At 39.8% G+C, this 14,188-nt stretch overlaps 1 protein-coding gene across 11 annotated transcripts in view; it reads left to right on the forward strand.

Annotated features, from left to right (window-relative positions):
- The window catches only part of dph6 (diphthamine biosynthesis 6), a 196,552-nt gene that overhangs the window by 164,434 nt on the left and 17,930 nt on the right, over positions 1 to 14,188 (forward strand). For all 11 annotated transcript variants that reach the window (XM_066667608.1, XM_066667590.1, XM_066667642.1 and 8 more), the window contains 4 exons: positions 952 to 1,075; positions 2,819 to 2,944; positions 4,120 to 4,249; positions 4,393 to 4,567. In XM_066667608.1, coding sequence (XP_066523705.1) covers positions 952 to 1,075; positions 2,819 to 2,944; positions 4,120 to 4,249; positions 4,393 to 4,567 — 555 coding nt within the window. The remainder of the gene's footprint in view (positions 1 to 951; positions 1,076 to 2,818; positions 2,945 to 4,119; positions 4,250 to 4,392; positions 4,568 to 14,188) is intronic.

Raw genomic sequence — 14,188 nt, forward strand, 5'->3', positions numbered from 1 at the left:
TTCTGGCTTTCAGGGAGCAGTTTGTGTGTTTGTGTGTGAGGCAAGAATTTTGTTTTGGGTGTATGTAGTGCAGGGATGGGGAAGGGGTAGTTGGGGGCTAGACAAAAAGAGGGGAAAAAATGTGAGCCTGTGAGCGTGGCTGATGTAGCAGCAGAGCTGTGAGCATGTGAGTATGGCGCACCCTCCTCCCGGCCCGCAGGTCGGCACACAGAGCCGGGAGTTTCTGGGCCTGGTGCAGGGGAGAAGCTCCCTCACTCATCCAGCAGTCTAAAGCACTCTTCATCAGCCTGACAGATCCATACTGACACCAGCTCTGGAGGAAAGAGCACCGGCCCGGGCAGAGGAGGAGGGGAGGGTGGGGGTGGGGAGTCAGCGTTTGCCCTCAGTTAATGCTAGTCAAGCTCCTCTCTCTGCAGCCTAAGAGTGGCTGGAGTATAATTAATTTGATTATCATATGGCCAACTGCAGTTGACAGCGGGGGATTAAAGAGATATGAAATATTTATTAAAATGCACAACGCTCAGTGGACTTTTGTCAGGTAATATCTGTGTGCCTTTGGGAGGGCCAAATGTTTTTTTCTCCTTTTGTTTTCAATCAAAAAAGAAAAAAAAATGTCAAGGATTAAAGATAAATAAATAAGAGTGAAGCGCTCTTAAGAAACAGCATCCCTGTCAAGCCCCAGTCAAGGCCTTTTGAGTGACAGCAGAAATGATTGCATTTACAGTATCCAAAAAAAAAAAAAACACCCCCTCTGCATGTAATTCATGAATAAGTTAGCATGTTTTTCATATTCATTCACCTTCCAGTTATTTGTGTCTGGGCATGTCAAAAAAGAGTGAGACACAGTGCACACGCAGTGTTATTGAAAAACTAATTACACTGGGGTTGGCTGTGTTTGGCTGCTTTCAGAACCTCTTTGCCTGATTTATTCTTGTTTGGACTGTATTGCAGGGCTCCACAGAGAGTGTTCTGCCCCTTGGTAGTTGTCCTTGCCACAGAGCCATTGACAAGATGACTGAGGAGGCGGTATATGCTGATAAAACCCAAGACATCCAGGAAGAATTTACATCAAATGGTGACCTTAGTTGTCAGTGAGGCCATTCTGAGATGTGTGCATGTTGTGTGTGAGCATGCTGTCGCATACTTCAGGGTAAAGAGATGTGTCATTGGTCTATCGGCATCACAGACATTCAGAATCTTTTTTTACAGATGGGCACCTTAGCCATTACGGTATTTTTACTGGACTTAATTATGGTTAAATATCCCATCTTTTTATAGTATTTCCTTTTTATTGATCCTAGTTTCTCAGTGCATTCTAAATCATACTGTTTAGTATATTATTTAGTATATATATAGAATATTGTCATTGGGATTAATTATATTACAATTGGTTTTAGTTTATCATGGCGATATCCTGTTATGGGCATTGTGGGCAGATGATAATAGCCATCATTTTTACATTTCTGGTAATGCTAATGCTAGTACATACATAAAACAACATTTGAAAACTATTAAAGAGACTAATATAAATTATTATTTTATTGAAAAGTAGTTCTGTACAATAAAAATATAATCAGATATTATTTTGAAATACTGTTTGATGAATGATTCTGGTATCAATGTACATGCCAGGTATGTTCAATGCTATTAGTATGAATCTGATTGAACACCATTCAGCCATAACTTTAAAGCCATTTCCTTCTTTCAAACACTCCACCACCAAATCTGTGTCACTGTAGTTAACGTGTTGGAGAATAGGGTGAAAAGGCCTAACAAAGAATGCAAAGACATGAATTACAGCCTTTAATTGTGTAATTACAATGTGCACCTAAGGGGTAAGCTGAGCTAGTAAAATGGACAATGAGTGTATAGACCAGGAGGTCTTTTTACTGTTATGGCTGATCAGTGTATATTTACTAACTAAAAAGGTCTTGCTAACAACCACAACAATCAGTGTGTAGTTACGGCATAGTAAATGTAGTTGAATTGTAGTTGAAATGTAGTTGATGTCTGCCCAATATTCTAGTATTTAAATTGGTATAATTACAAGTTTTCATCTTCCTTTATAAATACCTTGCTTATACCCATTTTGGAGTTAAATATTTTTTTGTATTATTTTTTTTGTAATATTTTCAGTATTTTGTTTATTCCATTTTTTGGACACCTTCGAAACACTAAACATCATGATTATCGCTATTGTGAAAATGTCATTGTGTCACAAAGACATATTTCTGTGGTATCACCCACCCTATGATTGGATTTTTTATTGGCTTTAGGGATGCAATTCCTCCTTCAGAATTGTAGCAGAAGCATTTATTCTAAAAATATTACAGCGTGATCATTATTTATCCTGAAGATGTTTTTCTTACATTTGTTCTATTGATTTATAGAGATGAGCAGACTGACATTAAATTCTTTGCATGTAATGTATCTCTAAAACATTGTCAGTGTGTCTGTCACTTCAGTGTCTGCTACAATTGATATTACAGTGCTCTTTACATGACAAGACAGTTGGGAAACTCAGATCATGCCATTTTTTTCAAGAGTGGGCTGGGTTTTGTGTTATTCTCATCATATAGCGTTGCTAGCAGGCTTGTTTAGTTTCATTTGCAGTCACATTGCCCTTTGCACAGCATTTTCACTGTACATAAGATAACAAAAGCACATGCAGTATGTTGATGGTACCATTCTTTCTTGTTTATACACAGCATCACGACAAAATGCAGAAGGGACTTACACACATATACACAGACATACACATACAGCTGTGAGGTTTTGTTAACCCTCTGATACTGATGTTCATGTTTTTTCATTAAAGCGTGCCGGCCCTGGTGCTCAGCCAGAAGCTCTGTGGGCTATCAGTGGATCACTGGCATCGACGGCCTTCCTTCTGAACACACAGACATCCAGGGCCAAACCCTGCATGCCTTCACTCAGCTGCAAGGTAAGTGGCTACAAAGCAGCAGATCACAGAGCTAAAAACATGAAAGATTGCTCTGTGCTGGGAAGCAAAACATAGTTTTGGCTTGCTCCCTATTTTTTCATGCGCCGTAACAGCAGCAGCAGAACAGCACTGGCACGTGCGGCCCATCTACAATAAATCCGTACTGGCACAAATCAAGGTAGCTTTAAGTATTCTTCTAACATCTGGAGGAGAGGGTTTGGGATATGTCTTACCAGAGGTGGAGTGGAGGCTGGATGGAAGCAAAAAAACAGATACAGACCGGTTTCCGCTGCCGGGCAAGTTTGTGGAGTTTTAGTCCTTTTTAAAGCTCAGCCCCAAAAGCAGCCTATTCTGTCTGCACATACAGAGAGCAAATAGTCCTTTGTTCCAAAAGTCGTTTTCATTTTTTTCCCTTGTTGTGTTAGCAAAATGCACTTTTAAGAGGTATGGCAGGCTGTAAGTGGCTGCTCTTTATTCACTCAGGCCTTTTAAGTGGGGGTGCGAGTGCGCCATGTGTCAGGGACCCCGTCCATCACCGTGCAGGGATCGCGAGCTGCACCAAACGAGGACAGACACTTCAAATTAAACTGGGAGAACGAAACTGCCGCTTCAAAACACACGCATGCACACACACATACACACACACACACAAGCGTATGTGCTTGCCTTTCTTTCGCCTGCAGAACTTTTAAAGTGCAGGCTTTCTCCAAAAAAAAAAAAAACAAGAAAAAAGGAGGAAAAAAGAACATTTTTTTTTCCTAAGAAAGAGAGGCATAAGATGAAAAGCATATTTAATGTTTATCATCTTACATTGCCGAACAGCCTTCACAGTACTGAGACAATATTAAACAAGTTAATATTTAATGAACAACTTCTTTGTATGAGCTAAGTCTGTGAAGTACACTGAAATGCCAGTGTCTGCAAAGGAAAAACAAACTGGATGATGTATGAAATTATTATAGGGATCTAGGCCTTGCCTCAAGACCCAGATTCAGCCTTCCTCGCTGTTTCATTGTGTGAGCCAGAAAAATCAATATTTCACATCTTTATATGTATATATTTTCTCTCACATTTTATTTTCATATGCATCGTATTGGATTTAAGTCATTGTCAAAATGATTATATTTCGTAAGCCAAGGCCATGAATTTGTAAAGATGTGTTTGTTTGTTTGCAGATGAGTTGCTGAAGAGGTCTTGTCAGTTAAAGCACATTGTGCTAGTTCACCTGTATGTGAGAAACATGGAGCACTTTACTGTAGTCAACTCTGTTTATCGTTCTTTCTTCAGCCTCAACCCACCAGCCAGGTAAAACATTTTATATCAGGTCATTCAGATCACAGCACAGCACTCAACCCTCTAACATCTTCATTTGGCGGTATGCATGTGCTGGTCTAAATTCATGCCCTGAACTGTTCTGCTGATTGCTGTGTTAATGTTGACTCCTTCAGAGTATGTGTCCAGATTTCTCTGCCTGTGGGTCAGCTCTTGCAGATGGATGTTTTGCTCCATGACTGGACTCTGCCTCCTGAGGATGGTCACTTTCACCAAAGGGACACCCTGCATGTCCAGAGCCTATCTCACTGGGCCCCGGCCAACATTGGACCCTACAGCCAGGCTGTGAGGGTGAGTTCTTGCTAACTGCTCATTCTTAGTCTCACCGCATTAAGTTCATAATGGTCCCTCTCTCCAGAGACACACGGTCTTTGAAACATGCTTGAATGCTCTGACAGTGGCAAGCTATAGATTCCTTGGCCTTTATGCATCAATGTTGCATAAGGTCAAGTGTGCTTGTAAAATCAGTGTTTGAGGGTCAATTAATTATATATAACCGTATATATATATATATATGTGTGTGTGTGTGTATATATATATATATATATATATATATATATATATATATATATATATATATATATTTTTTTTTTTTTTTTTTTTTTTTCCTTCCCCCCACATATTGTCAATATACAGGACCAGTGAAAAGTTTGGGCATCTTCTCGTTCAGTGTTTTTTCTTTGTTTTTATATTATTGTGTACATTGTAAATGAATGTGGAAGACATTCAATGAAGGATCACATATGGAATTATGTAGTGAACAAAAAAGTGTTAAACAAACCAGAATATATTTTATACTTTAGCTTCTTCAAAGTAGCCACCTTTTGCTTTGATGACAGCTTTGCACACTCTCTCCGTTCTCTCAGTCAGCTTCATGAGGTCGTCACCTGGAAAGGTTTTCAGTGAACAGCTGTGGACTCGTCAAGAGTTAATTTGTAGAACTGCTCACATTTTTACTGTGTTTGAGACCATAACTTGGGTTGTGCAGAGGTACTATAATGAGATATATATATAATGGAAATGGATGATTCAGCTTGCAAATGTCCTTCAGCTGAGCAGCAAGTTATAAATACACAAATGCTTGAGGACAACCATTCACTTGCATAAAAGTAAGGAAATTTGGCCTTAATATTTACATGAATTGAGGTGTGTAAAATATCTTCAGTGATTATTATTCATTGGAAATAATCCATAATTGTTTTAGACAGTTTTTTTTAATGCATTTAACACATACTTCAGGACTTTTCTGGCAGACTTAGTGTTGCTTTAAGGCTGCATTAATGCTGCACTTGTACCTGTAAGTATATTCCGTGAACTGGTAGGATTGTTTTCAGGAAATAAATAGTGTTTCAGGTCTGCACTTGTTTCTTTGCAGCACTGATGAATAAGGGCTGTTACTAACATTCTCTGCTCTTAGACAATAAATCTGAACCTGAACAGAAACATAGTAAAACTGCCAGAGTAGTGGAGCACAATGGAGTCGTCATTGGCCATTTCTCAGTTTTCATACTTGCTCAACGTGCATGTTGTGCTAAGGGTGTTGACAGAGAACATTCTGAGTATGCAAGAAATGGCCATCCATCAACACTGTGTTTGTGAAGGTCTTTTATCACGTACGCTAGCTTTGTGGGCAAATGTGGGCTTTGTCATGAAGCCTGTTAGGTTTATATGACCTTGCCCTCGCTTTAAAACCAAATAGTTAATGTAACTCAAAGACAGACTCAGGAAGTGTAAGTGTGGTTCCATGCATGGCTGGCACTACTGTTTATCCATGCAGGCAAAGAGATTATACTTGTCAAGTTACTGTCAACAACCCAAGTGTCCATCTCATCCCTGTAGCCTCCATCGCTCCTCTACATTCTCCCATGAGTGAGAACATGTGTGCTGTGCTTTCTCCCACTGATCCAGATCTGTTTCCTCACACACACTGATTATGTGGTCAGTATTAGCCTGAAATGTAGCCAAACAAGCTCTGCTTTACTATACAGTGAAGTAAAGAGGATGTTTGTGTTATATAAACTGCTGTGATATGGGGTCTTTAAGGTAAAGAACTTACTTTGTGTTGTATTGGCTACAGCCCAGGCTACATTTGTATTGCATTACACCCATAAACAACAAAGAAACATAGAGCATTCAATGCATTGTACGCGGGCAGACCGTCTTATCTATTAATTTCTATTGAAATTGCAGACAGCTAGTATAATTTCATAAATTCAACAGCTCAATCATGGGTAAATGCATGGTCTGCACCCCATTGTGCAAAACATCCAATGCTCTGTGTTACATTTGCTAAATTGGAAAAGTATATTAACAATGTCCTAATGCAGTAGACAGCTTCCCATATTGATACAATTACCCCCTTGCTGTGCCCATGCAGATGCGTTGCCCCCCACGTCTAAGTCTTAATGAGAAAGAGTGTTTTGGTGCTGATGGTGCAGGCACTTTTTTTTTTACAGACAGCCTTTATGCCGCAGAGCTGCTAAGGGAATTGCACTCCCAACCCTCCTCCCTTTCCTAGAAATAATTAGTGATTAATTGTTAAATCCCATTTAAAGGAGAGGAGAATAGCTTAGCTTAGCTTGAGTGCTTTTTTGGCATCTTAATTATTTCCCAGGAACTGTCATATTTCCATTGTTCTGGCATTTCCAGATCTTTTGTAGGCTATCAGAGAAATTGCTATTTGTGTTTAATTGTATAATTCACTGGGAACTAGATATAAAAAGAGCTTCCATTGAGTGGCTGTAACATGAATGTGAATACAAGCAGTGTCCACTCTTATTCAGATATTGTTTAGCTGGAGCATGCTACCCCACCTCTGGGCTGGGGCAGAAGAGTTTGATATGCTGTATGCCAAGAGCTAGAGTTGTCGAATATGATGATGATGTTTGGCTGTGTGACAGATTCTTATCAGCTTTGATTTACAGAATTAGTTAACCTTTATATTGTTGTTTTGTGTTGCTCTAGGCTCTCAATATGTTTTGGGTTCATTTAGGTGACACCAACTGGGAGGCAGAAAAAAAAGATAATTTAATTTGCTGTTTGTTTATGCCTTTTTTTCTATCATTTATACCCTTGATTAGGTTCTAGTTTTAGGTCATGCTTAGCATAATAATAATCTGATATCATTAATGAGAAATTTTGGGTGCATGACACATTATATTGATGTCATTGCTCTGCCTTGAGATATGAATCAGTGCCCTGTTCTTTCGGCCAATTTGTTCTTGCTTTGTTATATTGCCATTTATTGCAGAGACAATGTATTCTACATAAATTGTTGCTTGTACAAAGTAAAAAAAAAAATGTCTAACTCTGGTTTGGAGGAATAGCACACAATACAGTATATTATAGGATCACTAGGTAGTAATTTTACCTTAAAATTACAGCTTTAACATCATAGTCATACTTCACTGACCTGTGATATGAGAACAGAGCTTCTGTTGTTGCTACTCTGGGCTAAGCACTGCTGAAACTGCACTATGTAACCCCCCCCCCCCCCCCACACACACACACACACACACACACACACACACACACTCACACTTTGATTACAGGAGAGTGCTGTGAAAGTGAATTACACTATACAACTGTAGGGGGGCCCATGAGCAAACAAACAAAATCTTACTTAGTGTCCCGTTAATTACTGTTTAACAGCACCTACACAACCTAAAAATTCACTGAGAATCTGATTGAATATTAAGCTGAATTACAGCAATGTGGCAACAGTACCAGAGGTAGGATATCTGCTGTAAAGAATGGTAAGAAATATGTAATTAGAGATGAAATATTCATCATCTTTATATCATAATCACAATATGAGTGTGTGTTTTTCAAATTACAAGAGCTACAACTTGAATTATAGTCTAAATGATCAAGAACAATATTTTACAAAGTTTTAAACAGGGATATTTAGCTTATATAAACTGAAGTTAGACCAATCAGCGACAACCAAACACTACTGTGTACATGACAACAACTAAATGACTGTCTGACACACTGCATTTCCTGTTGAGAATTAAAGCCAGACCCTCGTCATCTTCTTGGCTGCAACAACAAACCTTATTCTTTGAAAACATAATTGCAATTTTTTTGTGATAACAGTATTAGTCAGAAAAATCATAATTTGCTGTGTACCACAAATCAAGCTTTAAATCTGACATTAAACATTCTAATTTCTTCAGAAATATTCATATTTATAAAAACATCAAAAATCTGAAGTCGTTCACGGTGCAGTAAATGGTTTTCTGGCAGTAGAGCAGTTGTACTGAAGGGACAGCGTTTATCAGTGCAGGAAGGGGAAAAAAATCTATTTTCTCTCATAACAGACGATTAAGCTTGCATGTTGGCAGATGGTTAGAGTTGACCCTTCATTAACCAAAGTCTTAGTTAACAGCATGAGTCCCAAATTGCCCATTGCTCGCACACCTTCCAAATTTAATGATTCTTGTTCTTCAGCTTCTCATCAGTACAACAGTTATGAACTCTGATTTCTCCATCATTCCATTAATTAAAGATATAAAAAAAAGCAAAAATCAAGAATTGTATTGAAGGGGCAGCTACTAAAACATGCTCCAATGAAATTATGAAAATGGTCCTACCAAGGGACAAGACCCTTGAAATTCTACTTACTAATCCAATTTAAAGCCTAGGAGATGTAGCGATGGTAGTCCCAGTTTGGGGAATACACCCGTTCTCTTTCTCCATTGGGAGTGACAGCTTATTCTACAGAAACCTCATGTGGACCAGCAATTGGATTTGCATTGGATTTTGGAAATTGTCAAAGTGGACTACTGCACAGTTGGGAAAAGTGGTTCTGACGCCCACAATTAGTGTCAAAGGGAGGAGTTGGCCTCTGCAGTGGTTTAATTTGAATAATCGTCTTATGGGGGTTAAACATATTAAAACAATGAGCTAGGCTGGCTGACCCTCTTGTTAGCAGGTTCAAGGGTCAAGTTCTGCTGCCAAGTAAGGTATCTAAACTCAAACCAAAGAGTATGTATATGATACGCCTGAGTAAATTAAACAGAAGGTTTACACCTTCAGCTGAACTATATCTCTGAGTTTTATTGAGTGAAAAATTGTGTGTAAATAGCCGCTGTTTAAAGCAGTGCTAATCACTTGTTGGGGAATTGCCTTGGATTAATGACCATGTCCGAAAAATTAAACAATACTCTGAGACTAGGATTGCATGTTATCAGTAGATGTTTTTTTTTTTTTCTTTTCTTGATTCTATGAGAAGTCTAATGTAAAGACTCCTTTTTACCCCCTCCTAAACATACTCTGCACATGTAGCCTATGGAGTGTGCATCCTCTTCAAATATCAGAGAAAGCTAATTAGCTAAACAACAAGGCATCTAAAGCTTCACTGGGGCCAGGGGGTTCTACCGTAGAAGAGGGAAGGATATGCACTGTGTACAGATTAATTAGGATGTTAAACTTCATTTTTAATACAACAAAATTAATCCCATAAAAGTGAGCGATCTCAGAGGAGGTGCTCGTCAGCCCCTGACAATCTCCCTTCGCCATAATCTATTAAAACAGCACTTTTATCTCACCTCGCCTCTGTCATATTTTATGGATTTTTTCATAAACACTGCCTATACTTCATAAATGTCTCAATTTTCTAGTCTATTAACATTACTTCAAAAGCAGTTGATAAAAGGGGCAGGCATGCGTGAAATAATGCACCAATAATATGAACTGCTGGAGGCTAGAACAGTGGGATGGCTCTTCAGCGATCAAGACGAAACAATGCAAGGATGCTATCAGCTCTAATAAAAGAACAAACCATCACTCGAGGAGGAGGGGGGAGGAGGAGAGAAACAGTGTTGCAGTGCAATTGGGTTGAAGAAAAATGAGTGGTTTGTTTTTACGGCCTCAGAACCGTGTCTACAAAAGCTGCAGCTTGTGGACTAGGTTTCATCTCTCTGCTGCATTGATTAGCCACAATGATGTGAAGACTGATTGCCTCTCTCGAGTTTTCCTACGATTATGCGGCTGCTCTTATACTCCTCTGTTTGGTTAAGACAGAGGAAGAGGTCTGTGTTTTGACAGTGGAGAAAAGGCTTCAGTCAGAATCCGTCCCCTTAGTCACAGCCTGTACGGGCAATGTTTCAGATTGTCTTTTCTTAAAGCATCACATCCACAGGCCTTACTCATACCTGTCTCTACTTCTCCCTCAAAGTTTGGGGTCAGCTCGTCACTTCAATCTGACAAACACACCACCCAGCTTTCAGAGCTGATCCAGTTGTGGCTGAGTGGAATGTAAAAGGAGGGCACCCTCAGGGCGTGGAAACACACACCTGTTTTCTCCCCCTGCTTGCTGCCTGGACCCCAGTTCAATTACCCAGACCACCATGGTCGAACTCACTGACTCACCTGCACCAGGCTGGGTCTCTGAAACACTCCTGACTCTTGATAGAAAGTGTTTGTGTGTTATTGTAGAGTTAGCTGTTGCAGAATTCAGCTCTGATCACTGAAAATGACTAAATATTTGGTAAAACTACAACTAGCACTTTTTTCTGTAATCAGGGAATCGGTCAAATAGTGTTTGATTTACTGACTAATCCAGCCCTTCTGCAGGTCCGTGTGGTTGTGTCTGAAACCAGACCTTTCTTCTTTTTTGAAGCTTTGAAATAGAATCACTGCATTTCAGATAATCTTCATAGAGCCTTTTGCTTTCAATTGCTTGTCAATTCCTCACATTTCACAACTATATAAAATTCTATATTATATATTACTTGTATATTATTCATTGTGATCAGACACCACACATGATGCCAACAATGACACCTATTAAATGATTATGAAATAAACAATAAAGGAAATAATGCAATGGACGTAGGTCAATAGAAAGTTGATTAGATTATAGATAAAATAATATCTTATAGATTACAATGTTTTGACATTCAACTCAACACTGCAATTTACTGAACAGTTTATTTACAGATGCTCATCAGATACAGAATCTAAGGGGGGTAAAAAGTAATATGTTTACATTTTCCCCCATAATCCACGTTTTTGTCGACGAATAGTTGCAGCCAATAGTTGGTCTGTGTCCGATGCATTTGCAGGTGTGACAGATAATACAGAGTGTGAGTTTTTTTGAGAAACAAGGGGATAGTTTTGCGTGGGGTGGAGGGTTGTAGGGCGATAGAGGAATAATTATTTGTGCCCCCCTCCCCTGCTGCGAGCCGGTGGAGGCTGAGCCGCTGTGGCAGCAGTCATTTTGTGGAATCATAGCCCATGTTAGGCGCATTATCTGCTGCCACGCGACATCGTTAAGGCTGGTATTAGCTTGTACCAGGCGAGGACACAGGAAGGACTGGATGTGTCAGAGCGGATCGCCTTCCTGCGGCCTCAGCGCCGCCACGCTCCCCGGCTACCACGACACACTCCTTCATTAATGGCCCTGCCTTGACAACTGATCCTAATTGCCTCTGAACAGCTCTTCATGTATTATTGGTGCCTGACTGCCTTGGTTCGTGTCAGCAAGCCACAGGCAGGAGGACAGGATCGCTTCTCGCGCCCCGTACACACACACACAGGAGTGTGTCAGGCCAGTGACCATCACCTACCTAGCCACTGAACCTCATGGAGGAGATTTTTTTGTTTTGTTTTGTTTTGTTTTTTGCTTCAGCTGTTTTCTCTGACCTGTGCCCTTTTTCTAGACAGTCAACTTCCACTTCTGTGCTGTACTTTTCTAAACTGTGTTTTCATCAGTAGAAACTTTGGGCTTTTGGCAGAAAATGTATTAGGCGTTGTCTGAATATAAAAGGACAGATTGATTTGTGCGTTTAACATTCTGGGACAGTAAATGGAGGCTTTAATGTGGATGAGTGTGTTTACACTTCCTCTCTGCCGACAACATCTCAGAGGACTGTCAAACAGCTGTAATGTGCATCAAAAAAGGGCTGTGTAGCGATGCCACCGCTCAATGTGTCTGCAAAACAGGTTCCACCCATCATGGGCCAGTGACAAACACTCAGCTTCAGGGTTTCGGCAGATAAGTCGCGCATTTCATACGAAGCAGTGAGTGAATTATTTCCATTTACCACAGGAAAGCTACGTTCAAGTGAGATGAGTGTAGCCGAATATAAAATGCATACATGAAAAGAAAAGCGGCGAGCACTGTCCGGTTTGATCACCGTCTGAAAGAGGAGCTGTATGACCATCCTATTACTATGGTAACGAGGGCTTCTATTCCTGTATGCCACTGTTTTTGTGCTCAGTGATGAGAGGCCAGAACTGACAGGACAGGCAGGCGGGGGCACAGCAGACACAGGCAGGGAAAGACTCGCCAAACAGCACACAGAAGCAGGGGGAGAGAGAGAGAGAGAGGGAGGGAGGGAGAAAGAGAGGTGGATTGACTTCAGTTCTAGACAAATAGGGTTAGACTTAAAAGGTTACTCCAGTGAGTGGTCAAAACACAGGTACACAGGTGACCTTAATACTGTTTTTTGAATGAAAATATGTATCTCTTAAAGCTGCTGTTTGACTTTTTAGTGGTCTATTTTTAGCCCATTTTCTCTGCTCTCTTAAACACTGTAATCTCACTATTCCTTTATGTGGCGGCTGACAGTAAGTGCCTTCCGTGAAACATGATTATTGGGTCTTCATGCAACAGTGGCCGAGCATTGCAGTTTTGTCTTAATTTATTAAGGAGATGTTAGTTTTTAATGGCAGTAGCTAAAACTGATGGCGCAATGATATTAACATTTATGTTCCATTTACTTTTGGCCACTCGTGTTGTCATTAATTTCTCATTGAGGGCTTCGTTTGAGTTGTAACTTTTAACCTTGGTCATTCATTTTTCATTAGCCATTGTCATTTTAGCCCATTCTACAGATATAAAAGTGTTGTGGATGAATAATAGACAATGTCCTGTTTTAAGCAGCCTTGTGCCTTGGCCAGAGCACCATGTTCAGTTCTACACAGATTTATTATTTATATAAGTGTGCCTAGCTGTAAGAATATCGATGTTGACATGCTGGTTAATAAAGTTAAAATGTACTGAACCGTATTTGTGAAATAATGAATAAGTTGTTCAATTATCCATAAAAACCCCATTTTGCTGAAAATATTATTTAATGCTTATACAAGGGAAATGTGGAAACATGTATGCATGTATGAATTTATGAGACAAAGATTTTTTTTTCAGATGAAATAGTCCACAAGCAAGTTGCAATTTTATGCATGTCCATGAATTTTAAGTAGAGTTTGATAATGCTATTCAGAATTATTGAGCATGAAAAAGTTGCTGATTTACAAAGCAATGCCATACTCAGCAATAATGGAAAAATGATTGGAATAGTGTTGTCTGATATGAAACCAATAGCAATTAGATCATCACCCAGTGGACCAGATGGCTTTATTTAAAATAAATACTAATCCAGGCAGTAATATTTTAATGTAGACAAAAAGCATTTTGTAAAGGTCCCAGATATATGAAATCTGCCAAGACTGAGCAAAGGCTGCTGCCTGCTCTCTTTCATGCAGTCATACTGCCATCTTTTGAAATGATTCTGAACTGCGAGATGTTTTAGTGGGACATCTCTTGGTATGGATATAGTTTTCTTCGTTCTTGCCTTGCATTTATAGACGTTTTGGGCAAGTCATCCCTATGCTGTGAGCATTGTGTTCTGGCTAACCTTGATGTGTTCAAGAGTCCTCGGTGTTAAATGATTTCTTCATTGTGCCGTCCTGTCCTGACTGGCCCTTCTGCTTCCTTAGTGTGTCAGGCTGATGAGCCAATGGAAAGACACAGTGGACATCACTCACGCTATGACCGTCCCACACGGACATGTCGCGTTGAAACCCTGTCTGGACTAAAAGCCTCACAAAGCATGCACTAGCATTGGATGTTTTTTATTTGTTTCTCTCTTTCAGATTTACCTCTCAGATCCTAAAGAGAAA

This window comes from Hoplias malabaricus, chromosome 1, assembly GCF_029633855.1.
Source record: "Hoplias malabaricus isolate fHopMal1 chromosome 1, fHopMal1.hap1, whole genome shotgun sequence".
In the NCBI taxonomy this organism is placed as follows: Eukaryota; Metazoa; Chordata; class Actinopteri; order Characiformes; family Erythrinidae; genus Hoplias; species Hoplias malabaricus.